The 26,480-nt window shown below is 55.0% G+C and overlaps 1 protein-coding gene across 1 annotated transcript; it reads left to right on the top strand.

Annotated features, from left to right (window-relative positions):
• ZER1 (zyg-11 related cell cycle regulator) lies at positions 1 to 24,206 on the top strand. Its single transcript, XM_023744452.1, is given in 19 exon segments — positions 1 to 114; positions 213 to 283; positions 7,505 to 7,756; positions 9,028 to 9,178; positions 9,397 to 9,742; positions 9,745 to 9,832; positions 10,149 to 10,325; positions 11,129 to 11,243; positions 11,397 to 11,543; positions 11,869 to 12,042; positions 15,704 to 15,919; positions 16,582 to 16,623; positions 16,762 to 16,881; positions 17,793 to 17,908; positions 18,487 to 18,671; positions 19,160 to 19,261; positions 21,087 to 21,118; positions 21,120 to 21,193; positions 22,677 to 24,206. Coding segments are annotated over 17 exon segments (2,301 nt in total). The 5' UTR covers positions 1 to 114; positions 213 to 283; positions 7,505 to 7,598; the 3' UTR covers positions 22,735 to 24,206.
• The last annotated feature ends 2,274 nt before the right edge of the window (positions 24,207 to 26,480 follow it).

Genomic DNA, 26,480 nt, shown 5'->3' with positions numbered 1-26,480 from the left:
TTTGTTGACAGCGGAGGCGGGCGGCGGCTGCAGGCTCCCAGCCGGAGGAGCCGGATCGGGGGAGGGGCCGGGCCCCGGAGCCAGCACCCGGCGGCCTGCAGCCCTAAGGGCAAGGTAACGGCCACGGGGTCCCCCGGGCGCGACCCCCTCCCGCCGGGGACTCCCGCCCCCGGGAACCCAAGTTCCGCCTCGTCGACCCCCGTCTCCCTCAGACCCCGTCCCTTAGCCTGACGACATCCCCCGCCGGCCCGGGCCGCATCCTCCGCTCCTCGGCGGCCGCCAGGTGAGGAAGCATCCCCTTCGATCCCAGAGCCAAGGGATGTTTCTGCGTCCCACCCCTTCCCCTCCTGCCTCGGCGCCTCGGCGTCGCTTCAGCATCGCAGCTGCAACCACTTGCACAGGTCCATCTCGGCCAATGGTGGGAGGGAGTCCTCCTCCTCTGCCCCTGCTGCCAGGTCTGCGAAACGTGCCTTTAAAACTGAGCTGCTTTCCTCCAGAGAGAAAATGACTCCCTGTTGAATGCCCCTACAAAATGGGGGATCCTGTCGGACTGCCCCTCCTACCTGTTGGATGAGCTTAAGTTCCCCCAAAGCCCTGCTTCAGAGCTCGGGGACGGTTTGGATTCTGGCTCAGCTCCTAAAAGGGATGACAAGGTGCAGGGAAACCCAACAGGCTGAGATTTTCCAACTGGGTGGGAAAGCGACGGGGTGGGGTTGCAAACCTGAGGAGCCAGGAGCCGGGTAGGTGAGTTGAAACTGAAACTGCTGGCCACTGGAGCTCTGTGGGTGGAATGTGACTTGGCTGCTCTTTGGCCCACGGTGTCCAGGATCCCCAGGCTTTGCCTGTGCCTGCCGGCACGTTTGGTTTTCCAGGGGAGAGGGATGCCTGGTGCTTCCTTGGGGAAAATCACCCCATCTGATTTCTCTCTTCAGGGCACACGCTAGTTAGAATGAGCACGGAAGACAGGCTTCCTTTAGAATAGGAGGTGGTAGCTAGGAGAGAGGGGCCTCTCTGTTTGGGTTCATTGCTTTATTCAGCAAAGAATGAACATACTATGTAGGATGGCCCTGGAGAAAAACAAAGAAGAAAAAGCCATGGAAAGAGCCAGAGCACAGGCACCTTTTTATAGAGGGTGATCAGAGAACGTGTCTAGTCGATACCTGATCAGAGACCTGAAGGGAGCCCTACAGCTCTCTGGAGGTAGAGCATTCAATAGCAAGTGCAAAGGTCCTACCTGATGCTTTTAAGAAACAGCATGAGGACAATAGGGCTGGAGTAGAATGAAGGAGGGGAGGGGTGGCTGATGAGGTCAGAGAAGAGTGGGGACCAGATAGTGTCGGGGAGGATATCAGGGACCGCCTGTGTGATGCAAGGTCATGGGGTGTCTAATGGGGCACCATTTCAGAACTGTGCTAACTTGAGATGTCTGGTGCTTGGAGAAAATACAGGTTTGTTTTAGATGACAGATGGCCATTGTGCTCTGGCCTTGAGTTGTAAGTACCTTTTTTCCATCTCTCTAATGATCACTGATGGAATAAATACAAAAAGGGCAGCCATAGAGCCCTGTGGTTAAATCAGGTCATGCCATTGCTTCCTGGTTGTGAGAACTTGGGCAAGGGATCTTTTTCACCGAAGTTTCCTCATCTGTACAGGGAAGATGGTAGCTTGGTCCAGATATATATATATATAATTGATTTCAGAGAGGGAGAGAGAGATAGAAACATCAGTGATAAGAGAGAATCATTGATCGACTGCCTCCTGCACACCCCACACGGGATCGAGCCCACAACCCGGGCATGTGCCCTTGACTGGAATCAAACTTGGGACTCTTCAGTCCGCAGGCTGATGCGCCATCCACTGAGCCAAGCCAGCCAGGGCTTGGTCCTGGCTTTTTGATGACAGTGGGAGGTGATGGGGGCTTTTTAAAAAGAGCTTAGCAAGACCCCATTCCCTACATAAAACAGGCAAAATACGGTGTTGAAATAAATATGAAGACAGGTTGGTGAGGGCAGTATACGTTGGCCTTAGATGTATGGTCAGAGTGTGTGTGGCTGATCTGATGATGGAGATTGTCCATCCCAGAAATGCCCAGCAGAGGCTGAGATTCTGCAGGCTGATCTCCTTCCCACCCCTCAAGTCTAGACCTGAGTCTGATAGGCGGAGTGGGGCGTTTGGGGGAGAGGACTTGAAAATGAAAAGTCAGAGCACGTAGATGCTGAAAGCCAGCATGTTGGAGCTGGGTCGTTGGACTAGCGATCTAGGTCAGGGTTCAAGCGCCTGCTGTGCTTCGGGCCTGCTGTGTGAGCTCGGGCAGTTACATCCTGTCTGGACCTCAGTTTTCCTGTCTGGACTCTAATTCTGAAGGCTACCGGGAGGTGAAATGAAACGAGGTTCTGAAAGAATGTGTTGCACTTTAAAGCCCTCTACAAAGGTAAAGGGCTATTCTTGTTAGCATCACCAAGATTCTGCAGCTTCGGTAACTGAGCTGTTCTCGATTCCTGAAATGCAAGTTCAGAGTCTCCCCCTCGGTCATCTATTTTTGGATCATGAAGCTTCAGAAATGCGCAGATTTTCCAGCTTCAAAAATGAGCAGAAGGGTCTCTCCAAACATCATTCTTTGGAAATTGCTCCATAATGATTGGTTACTACCTACTTTAAAAAACCTTTTTAAAAAATATGTTTTTATTGCTTTTAGATAGAGAGGAAGGGAGAGGGAGAGAGAGAGAAACATCAATTGGGTGCCTCCTGTACCCCCCCCCCCCCCACTGGGGATCACGTTCGCAACCTGGGCATGTGCCTTGACTGGGAATCGAACCAGTGACCTCTTGGTTCATGGGTTGATGCTCAACCACTGAGCCACACCAGCCCGGCATTTGCCACCTTCTTCCCATCATTTCATGCCATGTCCTCACCAACCGCATGAGGTAGGTACATTTGCAACACACCAAGCAGGTAAGGACCCTGATGAATATTGAGGGTGTAAATATTGCCTGGGCACCATGTGGAACTATGTCTCCTCCCCCTCACTGTTGTCATGGAGATCTCAAGGATCACACAGGGTCCCTGCCTCAGGAAGCTTCCAGTCCTTGGCAAACAAACAATAGATGTCCACAGGATGGTTCCCAGCGATGTCCGACCATCTGTACTCAATGCCCAAGGACGCTCAGAGTTGTAAGGAGGCAGTGAAGGCTCACGCCACAGAAGGGAGAGCTGAGGGTGGGAGAACCCGTTCGTGCCCATAGCATAATGGTAGAGAGAGCCAGGCACCTACTGGGGGACCTTAGGCAAGTCATTGTACTTCTTTGAACCACAGTTTTTTCATTTGGAAAACAAAATTATAATATAGTCATCCCTCCAGTTATGTGTGGCTGCAATGAGAAGATGCATGGGAAGCTCAGAGCGAATGAGTGTGTGTATACATATTGGTCTGTACATCTCCATAGGCCGTGGCAAATGACTTCACCACTGAGCCGCAGCTGCCTCGTGTGGTGGTGAACCCGCAGAGTTCTTGGAATATGGTGGTCAGTATGGGTGTGAGAGTGTCTCGTTAGAGGCCCCTCTGGCCCGGGTAGCACCAGCGAGCAGTGATGACTTTCCTCCTCCACTCCATTTCCCTATCTCCCTAACACGACCCCCCCTACAGACTTCGACTCTGCAGGTCAGCCCTCTGACCCTCACCTGCACCCCTGCTCCCCAGAGCCCTGACTCCCCTCACAGCAGCCTGCTACCCCCCAATGTTCCCTGTGATCCCTTCCCTCCTGGAAAGCTTCCAGCCTCTAAATAGGGCATTTGTTTGGGGTCCCCCCCTCTACCACCCCCCCCCCCGCTCCTGGGTGAATATTTCACAGGTGGGCGCTGCTCCCAGGCTCAGAGCTTCCTGCCCCCCAGATCCTGTCGGCTGGGTGTCAGCGCTGGTGGGGTCCCACGCTCCCTCCTCTGGACCTCACTTTCTCTCCCCTCCGGTTGGTGGATGGGAGACTGTATGGTTTGGTGAGAAGCACCGGCCTGGTTTAGGGTTGCGTCCCATTCTTGCCAGTCACTTCAGGCAAGCCTCGGTGTCTTCATCAGAAAATGGTAACTGGCAAAGCAAACCTTTATTCTGTTGGTGCCAGGCACGGGCCGGACCCTGTGGATCCAGGAGCGTGGGGCCAGGGGAGGGGTCGTTAGACAACTGGTTACACAGATGATGAATTAGCCACAGTCCAGTGTCCGAGGGAATGCTGTTTCGTTGGTTAACTCGGAGGCCGTGTGGAATCAGCGCAGCGCCACGTCTGAAAGTCACCGATGTGGGGGTGGCGGCTGCTGCTGTTCTCTCTTCTCTCCCTGCTGTGCCCCCTCCCTCCCCCAGAGGATGTCACAGCTCATGAAGGATCCAGTTTTAGAGAACCTGCAGGAGCGGGGATGGCAGAGTTCTCACCAGGTGCTGCTCTGTCGCCATCAGAGTTCCCTCTGCCCCAGGGAACCCCCGATGGCGGTGCTGAGGAGTGAGGAGCTGGGGCAGCGGAGGTGGCTGCCTCTGTGGGTGCCAGGCCTGCAGCTGGATGCCCACAGGTGGCCGGGCACTCTGGCCCCCAGGCTCTCAGCCTCGGTGCCAACTTGAGGACGGTTCCTTCCCCCTCCGGCTCAGCCAGCCCCAAGCAGCAAGGTCGGCGCTGCCAAAGGCAGTTAGCAAATGGTGCCCTTTGCCTGGTTTGTCTCTTGGTGGCTTTGGCGGCTGACAGGGTGGTGCCTCTTCCTCCTGAGGAGCAGAGTTAGGGCAGAGCAGCTCCCTGGGTGACTGGGACCTGCAGAAAAGGCAGCTCTCGGTACAGTCACGAGGTTCCTCGGTGGCCACTGGGTGCCTAGCACTGTCCTGGGCAGGTGGGCAGGGAGGGTACGAGAGCCGGCCTTGCCTCGCGGCTCCCATGTGTGGCACAGCCTGCGAGCCCTCGTCCCTCCCGCAGGCATCTGTTTGTCGGGTCCCGTGGTGTTCAGCCCTTCTTGTCCAGCACATCGTCGTGGAGTTGGGCTGTGGTGCCCGCGCCCCACACCGTCTGTCCCTGCAGCCTGTGCACAGCTTGGCCTTCTTTCTGGAACGCCTTTCCCTTCTCTGCCCGCCACCAGAGTTAACTGTGACTCATTGGGTTGCAGCTGCAATGCCACCTCCAAGGCAGGTCCCTGGCATCGACACAGGGAGCCCCGGTACCTCCCTCCCCTTCAGAACACTGGTCCCAGTTATGGGGGGCGGGTCTGGGTGCCTCCTGGGTGGCTGGCTGTCCCCCTTCGGAGCCACTGTGCTTCATCAGGAGAAAGCCCTTGTCTGGTTTCGTTCGCCATCGGATGCACGGTGCTCACTAGAGAGTTACCGAGTGAACAAGCAAAGGACCTGGGCTAAGCCCGGGAATGAGTGCCAGGCAAGACGGCCTGGTTCCCGCCTCGTGGAGCTGGCCGCCTGGCAAGGAAGCCAGGTAGTTAGCCCAGCATCAGTGCAAAGCGTGGACTATTATGGGATGGCCTTTGGGGCCACAGCAGCTACACTTGGCAGCCAGGGGAGGCTTCCTAGAGGAGATGGTGTCGACACTAAGACCTGAGGGTGCTTAGGCATCAGCTAAGCAAGGAGGAGAGGTCAAAGGTGGTGGACCGGAGTGGTCTGTGCCACTTCCTGCAGGAGGGACGTGGATGTGTATTTGGGGGTGGGAGCAGTATTTGTTAGAAAGTGGAGTAGTTAGTTGCATTTGGATGGTCCCCGTTGAAAGCAAACCGACTGAGCAAAGGTCTGAAGGTGACCGTTATGGCCTATCGCCAGTGCAGTGGAGGAGGCCAGGCCAGTTAAGTGGGGGTCTGTGGGCACGGGGTTGACCAGAAAGCTGGTTCTAACTCTGGAGGCCTTGACGCTCAAAGAGATGGGACTCATCGGTCTCCAGCTGGGACTGTCTCCCAGCCAGCAGTGTGCCCTCCAGTGGCCCAGGCAAAAGAGGCTGCTGGGCTCTTGCAGATCTGAAGGCAAAGGAAGGCCATGCCCAGGGCCCAGGCAGCCTGTTTGCTGTGCCTTCCCTCAAGGGTGTCCCATAGCCAGTGGGACAGCTGGCACAGGGCCTATGGCAGGAGACTCAGGCGTAGGCAGCGCAGACCTGGAGCTGGACAGGAATGGACTGCTCTACTTGGGGACCAGGGCTGGTGAGATAGGAGAAGGTGGTGATGATTATGATGCTGATAATAATACTGGCTTTTTATTGAGTAATTACTATGTGCCGGGAACTATGCTCAGCCATTTCTGTGTCATTCCGTGTTATCTTCACAAAGCGCTCCCTACTTGGAATAGAAACTGAGGCACAGAGAGGTGAAGACACTTGCCCAAGTTCCCCTGTTCTTAAGCAGCAGGGCTGAGACTGGAAACTGGGCTCTTACAGCAAGCCCACCAGTATAATGTTTTCAAGGCCCAGTGTTGTATGTATCTGTACTTCATTCCTTTTACGGCTGAATTATAGTCCATTGTATGGATAGACCATTTTTGTTTGTCCACTCATTAGTGGACAGACATTGTGTTGTTTCCATTTGGGGCTATTACGAATAATACCACTATGAATTTTAACGTACAGCTTTTGATGTGGACGCATATTTTCATTTCAATTAGGAGGAGCCTGATTCTTCATCATATAGATTGAGATTCAGTGATAACATGTCTATAAAGCCCTGGCACATCCTAAGTGTTCAAACAGTGACAGCTAGATACAAGTTAGATTACACAGCAGGGGCCCTGGCCAGGTAGCTCAATTGGTTGGAGCATCATCCCCATGTGCCAACGTTGCTGGTTCAATCCCTGGTCAGGGCACTTAGAAGAATCAACCAATGAATGCATAAATGGGTGGAGCTAAGAATTGATGTTTTTTTCTCTCTCTCCCCCTCCCTCCCTCCCTCCCTTCCACTCTCTGAAAAGCAATAGAAAAAATATCCTCTGGTGAGGATTAACCAAAAAGAAAGCCCCTGTGATCCACACCCAAGCACTGGGTTCCCAACACACAGGTCTGTCCACAGACATTTGTGAAGGCATAGAAACACTTGGAGCCTTGACCGGTTTGGCTCAGTGGATAGAGCGTCGGCCCGGGGACTGAAAGGTCCCAGGTTCGATTCCGGTCGAGGGCCTGTACCTTGGTTGCGGGCACATCTCCAGTGGGGGGTGTGCAGGAGGCAGCTGATCGATGTGTCTCTCTTATCGATGTTTCTAGCTCTCTATCCCTCTCCCTTCCTCTCTGTAAAAAAAAAAAAAAAAAAAAAAAAAAAAATCAATAAAATATATTAAAAAAGAAAAAAAGAAACACTTGGACAAGGCCCCCTGCTCTTTGCAGGCCAAATCATACAAATCAGCAGAGGGGCCAAGAGGAGGTCGGGAATCCTGGGGCCTGGTCCGCTAAGCTGCCCATGTGAGTGTGGCATCTGGAGCCTCAGCTTCCCTACTCAGGAGTGGACCTAGGACAGCTGGTGGTTCTGGCCCTCGGGCTCACGTAGCTTCTTTCCCATTCTCTAGGCTGTGGCTCTGCCAATGACCCTGTGAGTGCTGAGGAGTGACTGTTGTCCCTGGAGGCCCCTGTCCTGGAGTGGCCCACCTTCCTGCCCCCAGCATGGCGTCCGACACTCCCGAGTCCCTGACGGCCCTCTGCACCGACTTCTGCCTGCGCAACCTGGACGGCACCTTGGGCTACCTACTGGATAAGGGGTCTCCGAGGCTGCATCCAGACATCTTCCTGCCCAGCGAGATCTGTGACCGGCTCGTCAACGAGTGAGCAGGCCTGGAGCTGGGGCAGGGGCACAAGTCTTTAGATGAGCCTGTGTGGAGAGATTAGGACCAGTGTGTGTGCACCATGTGGTAGTGTGACCACGGATGTGTGAGTGTGAGGGTGTGTGTGCATGCACAAGGGTGTCCATGGGTATAGAATACTGGTGTACCTCTGACTGTAAAGTTATGTGTGTGTGTGTGGGGGGGGGTGTATGAAGGAGTGTGCACGTGAAGGAATGGGTCGGTGTACACATGGGCTTCTGCAGCACAGGGAATGTCTGAGTGTGAAACTGTAGGTGTGCATTACACCTATGAGGGGGTACAGAAGCCGGCACATAAATGAAGTTGTTTGCTGTCCTGTGTGTGTGCACACCGGAGCCTGTGAACACGTGACTGTGTGTGAACATTCAGGTTTACACACCAGTGCCCAAATGGATCCATGACCAGGGATCGAATTGTTTAGAAAACCTTGACGTGGCCCCTCCAGAGGACTCCCCGCTAGTGGCCTCTGGGATGTCGAGATGCCCAGAAGGGAACCTGCCAGACCAGACAGTTGCATATAAAGTGGGAACCTGTGTGTGAGCTGAGGACGGAACCCAACTTGTAGTAATGTTCTGAGCACTTAATGTGGGTCAGCAGCTCTGGGTGGATCACGGTGCAGACCAGAGTTATGGCCATTTCACAGAGGAAGAAACCAGAGCCCGGAGAAGTTCAGTTACTTGAGTGACGTTGTCCAGGTCGTGACTAGCCAAGCAGGATTTAGATTCCAGAGTGTTTGACTACAAAGCCTTTCCCACCAAGACCAGGATTCTCGCATAAGCTGGTATCTCGCAGGGTTTATGAGGGCTTGCCTGTACCCACCTGGGAACTCCATACCCCTAGACTTAATTCCTGTGGGCAAGGGTCCTGGGAGGGGCCGGTCAGGGAGCCAGAAGCTGGCTTAGAGGAGAGGTGTGTGGACAGTATGTTTGCTCTAGTGTCTATGGTTTTGGGGGAAGAGCTTGGAATTTTCTATTGATAAGAGGCCCCTTCATCACCAGGAAGTCTACTTTGGACTCCTGGTTCCTGGAAGGTGGGGGGGGGGGCACAGATCAGGGTATCTCACCTGTAGGGTAGTCAGGACCCAACCAGATACTATAAAGAAGAGGAGGAGGAGAAGGAGGAGACAGAGGTTGCTGCTGGGGTGATCAGAGAAGGCCTCAGGGAGGAGAGGGCTTACGCTGGGCCTTGCAGGGGACGATGCCCCTCCCCTGAGCCAGGCTTCTCCCTCCCAGGTACGTGGAACTGGTCAACGCTGCCTGCAACTTTGAGCCACACGAGAGCTTCTTCAGCCTCTTCTCAGATCCTCGTAGCACCCGCCTCACCCGCATCCACCTCCGCGAGGACCTGGTGCAAGACCAGGACCTGGAAGCCATTCGCAAGCAGGTAAGACCTGCCTTGCCGGGCACGAGATGGGCATGGGAGGCGGCCCGAGACAGTCAAACAGTGAGTCGGGCAGGGCCGATGGCCTCCAGGACAAGCATCCCAAGGCCCGTCCAGCGCTCTTCCCCACTGGACAGACCCCCCCACGGCCCCCCTTAGCCCAGGGCCAGCCTAGGGCAGGGGCTGGGCAGGGTGATGGACGGAGCTGTCCCTCCTCCCAGGACCTGGTGGAGCTGAACCTGACCAACTGCGAGAAGCTGTCGGCCAAGAGCCTGCAGACACTGCGGAGCTTTAGCCACACCCTGGTGTCCTTGAGCCTCTTCGGCTGCGCCAACATTTTCTATGAGGAGGAGAACCCCGGGGGCTGTGAGGACGAGTGCCTCGTCAACCCCACCTGCCAGGTGCTGGTTAAGGACTTCACCTTCGAGGGCTTTAGCCGCCTTCGCTTCCTCAACTTGGGCCGCATGATTGATGGGGTCCCCGTGGAGTCCCTGCTGCGGCCGCTCAGTGCGCTGGCTGCCTTGGACCTCTCAGGCATTCAGACCAGCGACGCGGCCTTCCTGACCCAGTGAAAGATAGCCTGGTGTCCCTTGTGCTCTACAACATGGACCTGTCGGACGACCACATTCGTGTCATCGTCCAGCTGCATAAGCTGCGGTGAGCAGCCCGCCCACAGCTCACTGGGGTGGGGGTGCGGGTGGGGGAGGTTCATGTTGTCAGTCCCAGAAGGGTCATGAGCCCTGGCCAGGCAGAAGGTGGGCATGGAAGAGACGTCCCCTACCTTTAACCCCAGGTGGCAGCTGGATCAGGGTTGTTTGGGGCCCGCGGGTCCCAGTAGGATTTTTCCCAGAATGCCCTGCAGCAGTGTGGTAGGGAGGGGCCCTGCCCTGCCGTGGACTGAAGCAGCAGGGTCTACGAGACAGTCCCAACCTGTGTCCAGCTCCTGATCTGTGCCCCTCCCCCCAATCTCCAGACACTTGGACATCTCCCGAGACCGCCTCTCCAGCTACTACAAGTTCAAGCTGACTCGCAAGGTGCTGAGCCTCTTCGTGCAGAAGCTGGGGAACCTCATGTCCCTGGACATCTCTGGGCACATGATCCTGGAGAACTGCAGCATCTCCAAGATGGACGAGGAGGCAGGGCAGACCAGGTGGGCCCACCGCCACGGTGGCCACGGTACCACTCAACAAGCATTTCCCAAACGCCCTCTGCCAGTGCTGTTCTGGGTGCTGGAGATAAAGGAGCGAATGAGGCCCTGCCCTCTCCAGTCTGTGTGACAAGCCATTATCAGGACTGGTAAGGGAGGCCCGGGCTACCCTGAGGACCAGGAGAGAGGGACGAGGAGGAATGGCATCCAAGCTGTTTTGAAAGTTCATTCTGAGTTCAGGCAGGGTGTCCTAGCAGAGGGAAGGGCACGTGCGAAGGCTAGAAGGTGCAAGCGCCAGGAGTGACTGGGAAATTGTCCACTCAGACTGGCCAGAGACAGGGCGGCGGTGTTCAGGCGAGGCTGGCGGTACGGCCATGTGGTAGGTGCTGCAGCAGAGAGGCTGGTTCCTGGGTTGGTGGGTCGAGAGATCGGATTCAAACCCACCCAGCGGTAATTGGCCACAGGCCCTCTCTGTCCCCAACCACACTTTAGCGGGTTTGCTTGTTGGGCCGGTCCCTTCATGATTGTTGGTGGAACCTAAAGGTGACACGTCCTCACTAGAATGGCAGGTGGTGTTTTCCAAAGGTGACTACAGCCACACCTCCCACCCCACATGCTCTTCTTCCATCAGGAGGCAGGGTCTATGTCCCCTGCCCTTAAAAAGAAAAAAGCTGGGCTGGAGCGTCTAGGAGAGGGTCCCTAATAAATCCCCAGGCCCCCCAGGCCCCCCAGGGAGCAGCCCACCTCCCTGCTGAACCTGGGGCAGCCCCAGCCTCGGGCCACTGACCCCAGCACCTCTTCCCCAGCACCGAGCCCTCCAAGAGCAGCATCATGCCTTTCCGGGCTCTGAAGAGGCCGCTGCAGTTCCTGGGGCTCTTCGAGACCTCCCTGTGCCGCCTCACGCACATTCCGGCCTACAAGGTGCGGAGTGGGGGAGGGAGGAGCAGGGGGCCCTGGAAGAAGGGAGGGGTGGGCTGGGGGCCCACCGTGTCTGCCCTGGGCTGGAGGCGGAGCCGAGATCGGAGGCTCCCCACGTGACCTTTTCCCAGCGGCCTGAGCGTGCTTCCTCCCCAGGTGAGTGGCGACAAGAACGAGGAGCAGGTGCTGAACGCCATCGAGGCCTACACGGAGCACAGGCCCGAGATCACCTCCCGGGCCATCAACTTGCTTTTTGACATCGCGCGCATCGAGCGTTGCAACCAGCTCCTGCGGGCTCTGAAGGTCAGCCCCGCCCCAGAAGCAGTGGGGCCTCGGGCTCCCACCGTCCCCACCTGGAGGACCCTGGCCTCGGCCGAGCCGTGTGCCAGGGCCCCTGTCCCTCCTCTACGTCACCTCATCCCCAGGACACCGGCAGTCCTACCCCCAGCCCACCCCGCAGTGCCTCACCTGCCCCAGCACTGGCCTTGTCCCAGGGCCATGGCCCGGCCCTGCCTTCTGCTCCCCAACCTTGGACCTGTGCGAGCCCCCTCGAAGAGCCCTAGGCCTGTCCCTGCACAACGTCCACCGGACTTGCCAACCTGGGCCCCATACCCTGTCTTCCATGTAGCTGGTCATCACAGCCCTCAAGTGCCACAAGTACGACAAGAATATCCAAGTGACAGGCAGCGCCGCCCTCTTCTACCTGACCAACTCCGAGTACCGCTCCGAGCAGAGCGTCAAGCTGCGCCGCCAGGTCATCCAGGTGGTGCTCAATGGCATGGAATCCTACCAGGAGGTGACGGTGAGCCCCCTGCCGCGGTCCTGCATGCTCTACCCCGCCCCCTTCCCTGCTCCCCCTGTGGCCCAGCCTCCCACCCTGCTCGTAGATCCCTCCAATGCCATGCTTGCTCCCACCCTTTCTCGCCTGGCTCTGCACTGCCCTTGTCCCCACACCCCTTCCCTACAGCTTCACCCCAGACTCTGGGACCTGGCATCCAAGGCCCACTAACCCGCCCCACGCCACTGCCACTGCCACCCTCCCCCCAGGGCCCTGCTCTCCTGCCCCTGGGCCTCTGCTCATACTGACTCCTCCACCCTCTGCCCAGTAACATTCTGCTGGGGCTATTTTTTCAGTAACTGCTTTTCTTAGAAAAGTAATAAAGATTTTTATTGTAGAAAAGTTGTAATTATAGATAGAAAAACCCACCGCCCAGAGCTAGCCCCGTTCGCACTGCCGCCGCCGCTCTGGGTTTCAGTCTGTGGGTCTTTGTCTAGTAAAGGTGCTCGCTCTGCGTGATGCTGTGTAACGTGGTTTCTGTGTCAGCAGTCTCGTGGGTGTGGACCTCTCCCATACCAACAAAATTTTTAAAATAATGTTTGTTTTCTGATTATAAAAGCAAGACACTGAATGCTTAGACAACAAATTCAAGTAAAAAGAAAGTGTAGTAACTAGAAAGTCAAAGTTGTTCACAACCCCAGCTCTCCTCCCCAGACAGCTGGATCTAACGGTGCGTTTTCACAATCGTTGTCGGCCTAGTGTCAGCGTCCTCAGCCAAGGAGAGGCTGCCATGGTGCTGCCTGACCACTCAGAGGCAGTGGCCAGCCCGTCCCCCGAGGGACCAGAGGGGGCGCCCCTGAGGGCCTGGGCTGCGGTGGTGGACTCAGCCCCGAGGCGGAACAGTGAGGTTGCTGTGTTATTGCTACTTCAGTGAGGCTGTGCTGACTGCTTAGCTGACTCCCCGTGTGCTGCGTGTCCACAAGTGGAATTGTGGGGCCGTGGGGATGTGCGTTTTGAAAGCATTGGGTTCTCGAATTGCCCTCCAGAAAGGCTGTGGTGGGATGCGGCCCCTGCAGGGGTGGGAAGGCCCTTTCCCACAGCCTCCAACTCCAGGGCAACTGTTGTTTCCACATGGAGACCAATTTTATAATCAAGTAAAAGGGGCATCTTTTTTTAATGAAAAATATTGCCACTTGAAGACTCTCCAATGAATGAATAAACTCTATCAAAGAAATGGAAATTAAAATAACAAGGTACCACATTTCATCTCGATGTGGATGAAACCCAACATTGACAACGGTGAGGGGACGAGCACTCTCGCACTTCCCACGGTGAGCTATGAGTGGAGCAGCTCTTTAGAAGGCAGCTGTCAGCACCTGCCCAGACTAAACGTGCACTTCTCTGTCGGCCTAGGTGTCCCACAGTTGGAAGTCTTAGAGGGAAGGATATGCATACATCCACCCTTTTTTTTTTTGAGAGAGAGAAACATCAATTTGTTTTTCCACCTATGTATGCATTCTTTGGTTGCTTCTTGTATGTGCCCTGGCCAGGGATCAAACCCACAACTTTGGTGTATCAGGATGATGCTCTGACCAACTGAGTTACCAGCCAGAGCCTATATCCACACTTTTTGATTAAGTAGAGGTCAGTGGAAACTAAAATGTTTTAGTATTAGGGGTCTGGAAAAGTTAACGCATGACCCCCCCCCCCAGTGGGATATTATGATAAATCTGCACATCCTAACATGGAAGGTGCCCCCTGCATATTGATAAGTGAGGAGAAGTTTGGGACCAATATGTATAATGTCTTTTTTTTTTTAATCATTTTTTTTCCTTTTCTTTTTTTAATATATTTTATTGATTTTTTACAGAGAGGAAGGGAGAGAGATAGAGAGTTAGAAACATCGATGAGAGAGAAACATCAATCAGCTGCCTCCTGCACACCCGCTACTGGGGATGTGCCTGCAACCAAGGTACATGCCCTTGACCAGAATCGAACCTGGGACCCTTCAGTCCGCAGGCTGATGCTCTATCCATTGAGCCAAACCAGTTAGGGCTATAATGTCTTTTCTTGCCTTTCCTCTCCCCCAAATATATATTTGTATTTATATAGTAGAAAAATATCTAGAATGTACACCAAACTTTTTTTCTTAATATATTTTTATTGATTTCAGAGAGGAAGGGAGAGAGAGAGATAGAAACATCAGTGATGAGAGAGAATCATTGATCAGCTGCCCCCTGCACACCCCACACTGGGATCAAGCCTGCAACCTGGGCATGTGTCCTGACTGAGAATCAAACTGTGACCTCCTGGTTCATAGGTTGATGCTCAACCACTGAGCCACCGGCTGGGCTAAACACCTTCAATTTTAAGAACTGTGTGCTCCCTCTTGGTCCAGAGACCCTGCGTATAGCCAGCAAGAATGGCCTTGGACCACAGCCTGCCAGACACAGGTGTCGCTTTACAACTCCTGTTCCCCACAGGCCCCCAGGCTCCCACATGGCAGAAAGAGAAAGGCCTGTGCACCCCACTTTTAACAGTAATAACTCTGGGAAATGAAGTGGGGGACTAACTGCTCAGATAGTATTATTTGAACTTTTTTCAGTAAGTATTGCTTTTATAACTTAAAGTAAATTTTTTCTCAAATTAAAATATATATGTATATTGTGCGGGGGAGACCAAGAGTTAACCACGGGTGATATCTTTTCATTTACATAATTAATAAAGTATGGTGAACTTCCAGTATCTAATGAGAAAAAATTAAGGAAATTAAATCACAAAGAAAATGCGCTGAGAACACTATAAATAAAGCCTGCAGACAACGCAGAGAAATTGAGGATGTGGAGCCTCCAGAGCTCTCCTAACTGCTGGTGGGAGTGTAAACTGGTACAGCCACTTGGAAAACAGTCTGGTGTCACCCGGTAAAGTTGAAGACACCCACACCATGTGACCCAGAAGCGTCACCCCACACGTGTGTGCCCTAGTGGGGCCCATGTGCATGGACACCCGGATGCATGTACAAGATATGTTTGAAGTAGTCAAAACATTGAAGTCCACCAGCAATGGAATGGATGAGTACATTGAATACTATACTGCAACGAAAAAGGAATGCATTTCAGCTACTTAAAACAACATGCTTGATCTTGCAAACCTGTGGTTGAACTAAAAGAAGCAAGATGCTAGAAAATCTATACTAATAAAAGTGTAATATGCTAATTAGACCGGACAGCTGAACGACCTTCCGGATGAAGCCGTGGCTGGAGAGCTGAGCCCCTTGCACGAATTTTGTGCATCAGGCCTCTAGTCTTTCAAATAAAAAAGCAGGGGTTGTGGGCATCTGTAGTGGGGAGAGGAGTTTGTGATCAGAAAGGGACATGGGGGCTGGCTTCTGGGTGCTGGCAGGGTTCTATTTCTTGACCCAGGTGGTGGCTACATTGTTGTTGAAATGCTTGTCTGCTTTATAATCATTTGTAAAACTACATTTGTTATTTTATACACGCTTCTCTATGAATATTATATTTCACAATTTTTAAAAATGTGTTTTAAGGAAGCCTTGTAGTCTCCTCCTCCAGAAAGCCTTCCTGGACCACCACAGCTCTGGATGATCCCTCACCTCGAGAGAGCCCCCCAGTTCAGCTCGAGAGTCTGCCCCTGACTGTGCGCCCCTTGTCTCTGCCCGGCCCAGGTCCAGCGGAACTGCTGCCTGACCCTCTGCAACTTCAGCATCCCCGAGGAGCTGGAATTCCAGTACCGCCGGGTCAACGAGCTCCTGCTCAGCATCCTCAACCCCACTCGGCAGGACGAGTCGATCCAGCGCATCGCTGTGCACCTGTGCAACGCCCTGGTCTGCCAGGTGGACAATGACCACAAGGAGGCCGTGGGCAAGATGGGCTTCGTGGTGGTGCGTGCAGGCGGGCGTCCCCACCCCCCCCCCTCATCCGTAGCCCCACTGCCGCATGAATCAGTCCCAAAGGAAGAGTTTCCTGTCAGTGCATGTTGCTTACGACCCCCATAGATGTCCTCCACCTAGAACATCCTGTCATCCCCCCCTTAGCCCCTCTCTTCACCCATTGGTCACACTGTGCAAGTCACTCCTGCCTCCTCAGACCAGGTGCCTTCATGTGTCTTCCCAACTGCAAGTGAGCTCGGTGGGGAAACCGCCGTGCTCGCTCCTCCCACCATTACGTCCCAGCACTTTCTAGCGTAAGGCCCAGTGCACAGTAGGGAGAGAACAGCTACTTGCTGAAGAAAGGAAGGGAAGAAGGGGGAAGGAACATCCAGTCTCATATTCTCACCGGGGAGGCTGAATTCCCCAGAGGGGGAGGGCCGTGCCCAAAGCCACTCAGGGAGTCAGGGTTGAGCCAGGACGAGCACCCAGGCCTCCTGATGCCAAGTACCAAGTCTGTGGGTTGCACTTCTTCCCACAGCCTCCCAGCAGGTGGGCAGGTTTGGTCTTGTCAGGTGTATTGGCCAGGAATAGAATTGCTGTCGCCCCTGGGGGTGGCCGGGGGACACGGGAGCGCTTAAGGCCTGGCCCCTGCAAGTTCTCTTCTCTGCCCACAGACCATGCTGAAGCTCATTCAGAAGAAGCTGCTAGACAAGATAGTAAGTGGAGTCTTCCTGGAGCCCCTCATGGGACTGGTTTGCCCCGGGGGTGCCCATGTTTTGTCAGGGGAGCCCTCCCTGGGTGCCAGGAGCCGCCTGTCCCGGCGAGCTGTGCTAAGCCCCCCTCTTCCGCCGCAGTGTGACCAGGTCATGGAGTTCTCGTGGAGCGCGCTCTGGAACATCACGGACGAGACGCCCGACAACTGCGAGATGTTCCTCAACTACAGCGGCATGAAGCTCTTCCTGGACTGCCTGAAGGTAGTGTCCCCGCCGCAGCCTCCGGGCCCTCCACGGCCACTCCAGTCCCCAGGCCCCCGCCCCCGGGGTTCCCACCGGAGGCCAGCAGGGGCCACTCACAGGCCCACCAGCCCAGGGTTTGCTGCAAACAGAAGCTCCAGAGGCCTTCCCTGACCCAGCGGCCTGGCTGGGCCCCCCTTACAGCCCTCCCTCCACGGGAAACCGCCCGCCCTCCACAGCGCCTCCTCAGGCCGCCTCGTCTGGCCAGGGCCCATCGGGACATCAGCTGGACAGAGTTCTGTCCAGTAGGATGGTCTGTTCATCCTGAAACACATCCTTTGTTTTCTTACTCTACTTTCTAAGGGGATTCCATTCAACTAGTATTTTTTTAATTTTTATTTTTTGTTAATCCTCACATGAGGATATTTTTGTCCATTGATTTTCAGAGAGAGTGGAAGGAAGGGGGAGAGAGAAAAACATCAATGTGAGAGAGACACATCGACTGGTTGCCTCCTGCACGTGCCCCAACAAGGGGTGGGGAGTAAACTGCAACCCAGGTACGTGCCCTTGACTGGGAATCGAATCAGAGACCCTTCGGTGCGCAGGGCAACGCTCTAACCATTGAGCGACACTGACCAGAACTAAACTGGTATTTTGAGCTTTGATAAACAGAACCATGTTTGTCCCATTCACAATTTTAGGTCCCATCCCCACTCAGCCTTTGATTTTTGTGGCAAGGAGCCCCCACCATTTTAATCCCTCATTGTGTGTACCCAGCACTGCCTGGGAGCACTAGGAGGCAGGAGGGCAGCATATTGCACCCCCTCTTTGTGTGTCGGAATGGCCAGACAGACGCTCACAAAGCGTCTAAGTTAAGCATACAGACTAATGAAGTACTAATTGACGTGGCCCGACGGCTCTCGTTTGGCCAGGAATTCCCCGAGAAGCAGGAACTCCATCGGAACATGCTGGGGCTCTTGGGAAATGTGGCAGAGGTGAGGGAGCTGCGGCCCCAGCTAATGACTTCCCAGTTCATCAGTGTCTTCAGGTTGGTGCTTCTCTCCTTTGCCTTTTTGCCTTGGCTGCCAGGATGCTCAGAGTTCTAGTCTGTGCTTAGTAGCAGCAATTGCTTTTAGCCTAGGTTTTTGTTATAAATATTACCTTCCCTCTATAGCAGTGATGGCGAACCTTTTGAGCTCGGCATGTCAGCATTTTGAAAAACCCTAACTTAACTCTGGTGCCGTGTCACATATAGAAATTTTTTGATATTTGCAACCAGAGTAAAACAAAGACTTATTTATATTTTTTATATTTATTTTATATTTATTTTATATTTAAATGCCATTTAACAAAGAAAAATCAACCAAAAAAATGAGTTCACGTGTCACCTCTGACACGCGTGTCATAGGTTCGCCATCAGTGCTCTATAGTATGGTTTCCTATTCTTTCAGCTCTCCAGAAATGGTCCTCTAGTGGCTAATCTCACAAGTCCTCTGGGTGTGGACAATAAGTGACAAAAAAATCAGTCGTTCCTCTGGCAGGTGGTTTGTAAGCTGGGCTCCAGCAGCTGGTATCTGAAGAGGGACTTGGGGGGAATTGGACTCCATTTCTCTCCCTTCTTGGCAGCAACCTGCTGGAGAGCAAGGCCGATGGGATTGAGGTTTCCTACAATGCCTGCGGCGTCCTGTCCCACATCATGTTTGATGGGCCCGAGGCCTGGGGCATCTGCGAACCCCAGCGGGAGGAGGTGGAGGAGCGCATGTGGGCGGCCATCCAGAGCTGGGACATCAACTCCCGGAGAAATATCAATTACAGTGCGGGTGGGGGGGGGGCGGGGGGGGCGGGGGCAGTGCTGGGACAGGACACTCTTTCCCTGCACGGTCTGGTCGGAGCCTCTGGCCTGTCTTCTATCCTCTGTCGGGTCTGACTTACCGAGGCTTTTGGACATGAGTGCTGATGGCCCAGGGAAGGTCACGGTCAGCAGTGCGGTCACACGTTCAGCCTCCCAGGGCGCAGCCCCACTCCCGCCCCCCGCAGGCTGGGCCACTCCTTGCTGAGGCCCCATTTCTGCACCACCTCGTCAGTGTCCCTCACCTCCCTATGTGTCCCGGCCCTTGACCTCTCGCACCGCACAAGGGAGCGGCCTTGCGGAGCCTGCAGGGGGTTGAAGGCCAGATGCCTGCATCCCCTGCGCCCTGCTGGCCTGCTCTCAGTTTGTCTACAGGGCCCCGCAGGGAGGAGAAATGTCAAGATGCTCTCCCCCAGACCCGGCACCAGAGTGACCTTGATTTCTCTTCCCACAGGTCGTTTGAGCCGATTCTTCGCCTCCTTCCCCAGGGCATTTCCCCCGTCAGCCAGCATTGGGCCACCTGGGCCCTGTACAACCTTGTGTCTGTCTACCGTGAGTACCCCCTGGCCTTGGTCAGACCCAGGGACACCCCGACTGAGGGCAGCCTTGCCCTCCGGAAACTTATAACCCAGCCTTGCCCTCCGAAAGCGTATAACCCAGCATTGCCCTCCGGAAGCTTACAACCCAGCCTTGCCCTCCGGAAGCTTATAACCCAGCCTTGCCCTCCGGAAGCTTATAACCCAGCCTTGCCCTCTGGAAGCTTATAACCCAGCCTTGCCCTCCGGAAGCGTATAGCCCAGCCTTGCCCTCCAGAAGCGTATAATCCAGCCTTGCCCTCCAGAAGTTTACAACCCAGCCTTGCCCTCCGGAGAGCTAAAACCAGTGTCTGTGCCTCGGAGCACAGCCCTCGCTCTCCAGCATTTGTGGGGCGCACAGCATAGTGGCTGGCCTGGCCCCATCACCAGAACAGGCCTGGCAGGCGAGACGGCCACCCGAAGTTCCCAGACAGCTCGCTCAATGTCTCCTGCTTCCATGTGAATGAACAGGCAGAAATCTCCATGCCCTCGGGAAGGCAGAGGGAGACCCACCCAAACAAAGAATCCGAGCGAACAGGAGAGAACCTTAGAACAGCTCTAACTTGCTTCCTCAGAGAGCCCCAGCCTCCTCCCGTAGGAGAGCCTGAGCTGTCCTCGGCTCTGCGACTCTGGGGGACGTGAGAAAGAGGGTGCCGCGCTAAGACTTAGATGGCAGACCAGGTGTGACCCCGAGTTCCCTCCCTTACTGCTTTGTGACCCCATGCGGGTTCTTTAACCTCCTCTGTGAAATGGGGAGAATGATGTCACCTACCTCATAAGATTGGTCTGAAAAGAGGACCAGCAGGAAGTGCTGAGCCGGGGCCTGCACATGCTCAGTCCTGTCAACCTGCAGAGCGGACATGCATTCGGGCTCGGGGGGCAGACAACCTGGGTTTGAAAACTGGCTCTACCACTTGCTGTGTTACTTTAAGCAGGTTTCTCGACCTCTCTGTGCCTTAACTGTCTCATCTTTAAGATGGGATAATAATAATAGCACTTACCTCATAGGATTGCTGTGAAAAAAGGCATGTTAAAGCACTTAGAACATACCGACTGTTCAATAAACAGTAGCCTCTTTTATTATTCTTTGAGGTTAGTTTTACTAAAAAGTAGCACCTTACCTCAAAGAGGCAGCGTAGCAGAGGAAAGAGCTCTGAACTGGGACTCCCTCGGACAAGCTCTGGAGTGACTGTGGGTGAATTACTTCATCTCTCTGAACCCCAGTTCTTTCATCTGTAAAATGGAGACAGTGAAGATAGTTCCTGCCACGTAGAGCTGCTGCAGGCCCATCGGAAGGCCGTGTTCTCCATGGACACCAGGCACTCGAATGCTCCTGGTTGGAGGGAACCATGAAACCCCCACTGGAAAGGCACGGTGTTCCACCCAGGCTGACCACCAGCGTCACCTGGGGGTATTTTGTTATAAACACACAAATAACGGTTCCTGGATCTGTTGAATCAGAATACCCAGGGCAAAGCTTAGGAATCTATGTTTTTACAAAACTTCCCAGAGAACAGAAGCCACCAGTTTAGGTGATATTTTCCATAGAGTGAGTTGGGCAGGAGGGGGAAATGCTGCTGCATACCAGAGTTGGGAGGAGCTTTTCCAAGGATTCACCCCTTGCTCCCTCGGGCTGGGCAGACATGGCTCTTCCCAGATTAGAGCAGGGCCCTCGCGCAGGCCTGTGCCTTCGTCCCACCTCTCTGAGAGGGCAGTCCTCACAGCAAGGGAGGGTTTTCTGGGCCACAAGCTGAGCGAAGACCCACCCTGATCCCCTGCTGTCTGCCCCTACCTACCCGCAGCGGATAAGTACTGCCCCCTGCTGATCAAAGAAAGGTGGGATGCCCCTTCTGAAGGGACATGATAAAAGATGGCCACGGCGCGGCAGGAAACCCAAAGAGATGGCCCGGTAAGAGACAGGCAGTGTTTCTGCTGAGAGCCTTGGTTTGGGGGGCTGAGGGACACGGTGGGCGGTCAGGACATGAGTTGAGTGTGGAGGTGGACAGCATATTGATGTCCAGCTGGGGCCTCCCTGAGTGTCATTTCAGCCACAGTGTGGCCATCAACAAGTCAAATCAGAATCTTTCATTATTTCTGGCTAAAAACATTCCAGCAGAAGGGAGGAAGCAGTGTGGTGACATACACGCTAGACATGAGGCAGGGCAGAGCGAACGTGTGTCTGAGGGCGAGGTCCCTGCACAGCGTCAGGCCCTTCGCTGCGGTGGGGTTTTCACGGAGTCTAAGACGTCACTGGACTGACGTCACAGTGATCCTTGCTTTCTCTAGGATCCATTCTAGGAGGGAGCGGCTTAAGTTTACCCCAATTCCTGACACAGTGCAGAATAGAGGGTCGTGGAGAGGGGCCTGGAGCTCCGAGTCTCGCAAGACACGACGGGGCTGGGAGTGTTGGCTGTTTCTGCGGTTCTTTTTGGCAAAAGGCACAGCTTAAACATTAACTGACAGATTTATCTGAGTTTAAGAATAGCAAAATGATGGTTCTCACATTTAATCTCCCTAAAGAATCATCTGGAAAGCCCGTTTGCGATGTACAGGCCCCAACCTGGATGTTCTCCCCCCGTGGGTGTGGGAGGTGGGCCTGGGGACGTTCACTGTCAACGGGGTCCCAGGAGGTCTGAGAAGCACTGGGTAAGACTGGCCCGGTCACTGTGGACATCTCCGTAAGACCCGAGTGTGTACCTGAGCTGCCTGTGTGACAGCAGCTGTGATTGGCACGGAAAGGGCGCTTCGGAGCAGTCGCTCCGCCTCATCCCAGCTCCTGCCCACGCCAGGCATCCCTTACTTCCTAAAACGCTTCCGGACGCTCCTTAGCCCTGAGAGGCTGCAGTGGACAGCACCGCCACCCACCCACCCACCCACGGGAAGGCCATCGGGGTCCAGGGTGACACCGGAGAGGGGTGGGGCAGCAGATCCCAAGGGCCAGAATGGAGTGGGTGAAGGACTCGAGGTCTGAGCACAAGTGGCTGTTCCCAGATGCTGCAGGACGTCGGCCCTGCGAGTCTGGTGTGCAGTCTGGGGCCATTAGTAGACTTTGGGGAAGAAAAGGCCTGAGTGTGCAGGGAAAAGTGAAGAAGAAAGACAGGCTGAAGAAAGGATTGGGGGGTTTGGAGGTCAGGCTTGAGCTGATTCAGGGGAGCCCCTGAGGCCGAGAGGGGGCAGGACATAGGGAGGAAGGCAGGGAAGACAGGGTACTGATGGCCACAGGTACCGTTTCCTGGGTGCTCTGCACAGGCCCGGCCACTCTGCCAGCCACACACCATCTCAGTCAGCATCATTGTTAACATTTGCTGACAAATTCAGCGGCCTGATCAGCGGGGAGGGACATGGCCCAGCCGACCCCAGCCCGCCTTCCAATGCTCTCCCGTTGTCTCCAGAAAGGTGATCGAGCACTGCGGTAACTTTAAGGAGGAGAACATGGACACGTCCAGATAGAGGCCTTGTCCCATGGCCGCCACTGCTCTGGACACAGGCCGGCAGGCAGCACTCAACAGCCCAGCCGGCAGACCCCACCGGGAGCCTCCCACTGGATGAAGGGACACGAGGACTTTTGCACAACTGACGCTTTTCCTTAACATTAGTGAGATATATATATTATATATATATTATTTTTTTTTGTTAGGAAGTGTGAAGTTTTGTGTATATGATTTCTGTACAAAAACAAAAGAAATACTCCCTGAGTCCTTGCAGCTTCCTTGGCCATTCTCAAGCCCTAACTCAGCCTTCATTGCTGCCACACTCCACCTCCCCCCAACTAAATGCCTCGAACATTGCGAGTGTCCGGTCCTTCCCCAGTAATCTCAGACCCTGGCCTGGCTTCCTCTTAGGAGAGGCAGCAGGCTTTTAACAGCCCACTCCAGCACTAGCCCACCCAGCAGAGCCTGAGAACCGCGCCTGGGTTCCTGAGGGCAGCTGATGGAGTTTAGGGATTAAAACCCACCCCACTGAGTCTCCTGAATGCCTTGGTGCTCCCAGCTGTGGGCCATCTGGGGCAAAGAAGTGAGCTGTCTCTAGGCCTACGCCCAGGCAGCCCCGGCCCCAGAGGCCCCTCCAGGAGCGGGGCTCCCAGTGGCCCTGCTGCTCTCTGGCCAGGCCTGCCTGAGGCCAAGCTGCTACGGAGGCTGCTTGTCTCCCACCAGGTCCCAGGCAGTTGAAGGCCCCAGTCCAGGGCTGGTCCACTGCCCACTCTGCCAAACATATCCAGAACCTGCCCCCCGGCCTGGGAGCCAGCACCTTCTGGGACCTGGGGCTTGTTACTCTCTGGCCCTTCATCTGCCCACAGCACCCAAGGTGCCCAGGCACCCCACCAGCAGAACTGAGCCTGCCTCATTCGCCCTGCCTGCCCACTGCGCACAGGACCCCACTCCTCAGGCAGGCGCTCCCCCCCGCAGCGGCAGGCAGACGCCTCCGGACCAGCACGGGGAGACCCTCCTGTGCTGCCCGGCGGCTTTACCTTGGAAAACTCTGAGCTGAGTTCCAGAGAAGTGTGAGCCCCAAATGTATCCGAGTATCGTGCTCCCCCAGCGTAACTCCGAACTGCTGCTCTCGTGGGGTGGGGTGAGGAGGCCCCTCCAGAACCAGGGGCCTGGAGCGGGGCTGACTGCAGGCAGTCCTGGGGCGTGGCTTTTCTTCCCTCCTCCTTGCCCGGGCCTGTTGCTGGATTCTCCTAGCACTTCTGCGAGGAGCAGCCCTGCCGAGAGGCACCTGGCCTTTTCCTCCTGGAGTCTTTCCCTCCCAGCCCTGGGGCGGGGCAGCTGCCCTGCGTTCCCAGCTCGCCCTCCCTTCCATGCCCAGGTGGCCTGAGCCAGCCCCCTGGGCAGAGCTCACATTGCATTGCTTTGCCACCTGGGTCCTGGGTAAATGTCTGTACTTTGGGGTGTCACAGAAATACATTTTTGTGAAAAGTGGAGAAGAGCAGTGTCTTTTTTTGTGTGGAAGGGGTGGGGTCAGGAGAGGGGCCGCGTTCTCTCTGCTACCCTGTGCCCAGACTCAGGGTCCAGCTGGCAGCCAGCACCACGGCTCTGCCTAGGGTGGCTTGGTCTGATGGTAGAGACAAATGTTAGGTATGAAATTATGAGCCAGTGTGTGATGGGCAGAGAGAAGGGAGCCCGGAGGCACCTCCTGTGGGCTGGGGGGTGGAAGGGGGGCGTTGGGGAAGACCAGTTAGCTGGGCCACAGCGCTTCAGGGCCAGGAAGAGCCCCTCGGGGGCCCGAGGCAGCATGGTGCTCCTCACGCAGTCAGGGCAGCTTCTCAGAGGAGAGGAAACTCGGGAAGGTGAATCCAGGGGAAAGACGAGGCAGCCAGGCCGGCTGTGCAGGGCCCAAGGAAAGAGCATCGAGACAGAGGGCCCGGCCCGGCCACGAGAAGGGCCTTGCGGGGAGGACCACGAGCAGCCTGTGGGGCTGCAGCAGAGTGAGGGAACGAGGGGGCGAGCAGAAGTCACTGGGGCCAAATCACCAGGTGACCACACTCTGGCTTTGCCCAGGATGGTCCTGGTTCCACTTGTCCCAGTGTGACTATCACCGTGCCCTCTGTGCCCCTGGGGTACGCCTCAGGCTGCACCCAATGGGGGAGGGCCACTGCACGAAGAACAGATCCAGGGGAGCCATTCCCACGTGTGCCAGGTGGGTGTGTGCCCAGTGTCCGAGAAAAAGAGTCTCTCCTTGACCAAATCGTAGCCAGGCTCCTCAGCCCTCTGCTCCACTGGGCCTCAGCCTTGACCGACAAAAACCACTGCAGATGCTCAAGCTCGTGATTTCGTCCACCTCCCTCCTCCCACGTTAAAAACGTTAAACACTAAAATAGTTTCTAAGAGCTCCAGGTTGCATTCCTAGGATGACCCTAGCCCACCTTAAAGCACTGGCCTGAGGGCTCAAGGCCGTTAAAAGACCATCGACCCCACACACCAGGCTGTCTTAGAGTATTCACCAAAAAGGGCTTGTAACTGTGACCCCTTCCTCTGTCCCTCTGAAATGAATTTGTATCTTCTCAGGGGTGTCTTTCTCAAGGACCTGAACGCCATTCTTTTGAAATGTAATCCTCAGGAAGGATGGGGCGGGCCTGTCTCCTCGTCTCTGGGAGGATAGAAGCCAAACTTCAGCAACTGCCAGCCAGCAGACACAGCGGGCATAATGAGCGTTTACTCACCAACCCTTCGTAATGTTTCACGCCCCGGAGTCTGCCCAAGCCCCCAGTTCACCAATCGCTTCTGGCCTTTTGGCTAAGATCAAATGTAGTGGTAGCGTCTGTCTGTTCTTTTTTTCAATTGTGTGCCCACCACCACAATCAAATCGTCTTCCGTCACCATAAATATGGCCCCCTTTTCCTTTACTCCCGTACCCCCAGTGTCTGTTCTTGTCGGTTTAAAATGCCCGGTCACCTCTGTGCAAATTGAAGTGGCGCTGAGTTCACGCTGGAACCTCTTCCCTACGACAAGAGGGTATTACCGATTAAATCTGTCCTTACCACTTTAGTTTCCGACTTGATCTGTGACATCAGTATGTCACTGACTCATGGAAGCTTCAGGGTTAAGTGGATAATGTGCTAGAATTCCTCACTCAGCTAAATCATACTCCATTGCAGTTATCAAGACTGAGTTGCGAGAGAAACCAAGATGGCGGCATAGGTAAACACCAGAGTTTGCTGCCTCGCACAACAACTTCAAAAATACAACTAAAAGACGGAACAGACATCATCCAGAACCACAGGAAGGCTGGCTGAGTGGAAATTCTACAACTAGAAGGAAAGAGAAAAGCTTACTGAGACTCAGAGGAGGTGCGGTGTGGAAGTAAAATACTAAGGTACAGAGGCACACATGGAGCAGGCTGGCGGCTGAGGGCGCGGTTGTCGTTTTCAATCGGGAGGGAGTCTCAGGCTCTGAGCTCCAGTTCCAGGCAAGTCTCTGGGGACCCAGACTCATACGGGAGAAGCGGGACTGTTTGGCATCGGTCAGAACCCGAGGGCAGCTTTCTCTCAGAGGTGCTTGCAGCGATTACTGGGACACTGAGAAGCAGAGCCTCTGAGGGCAGGACTGAGAGCAGCCATAACTGCTAGCCCCGCCCTGTTGATCCCGTGGGACCTGCCCCGCCCAAGCCCTGCAGGGAGGCTTTTGCTGGGTAGCCTCAGGCAAAGGCTAGATTAGCACCTCCCTAGAGATCCAGGAGCCAGGAAGCCCAGAGGT

This window comes from Myotis lucifugus, unplaced genomic scaffold (genome assembly GCF_000147115.1).
Source record: "Myotis lucifugus unplaced genomic scaffold, Myoluc2.0 scaffold_465, whole genome shotgun sequence".
Taxonomy (NCBI): domain Eukaryota; kingdom Metazoa; phylum Chordata; class Mammalia; order Chiroptera; family Vespertilionidae; genus Myotis; species Myotis lucifugus.
This window is presented reverse-complemented; position numbering and strand designations above follow the sequence as displayed.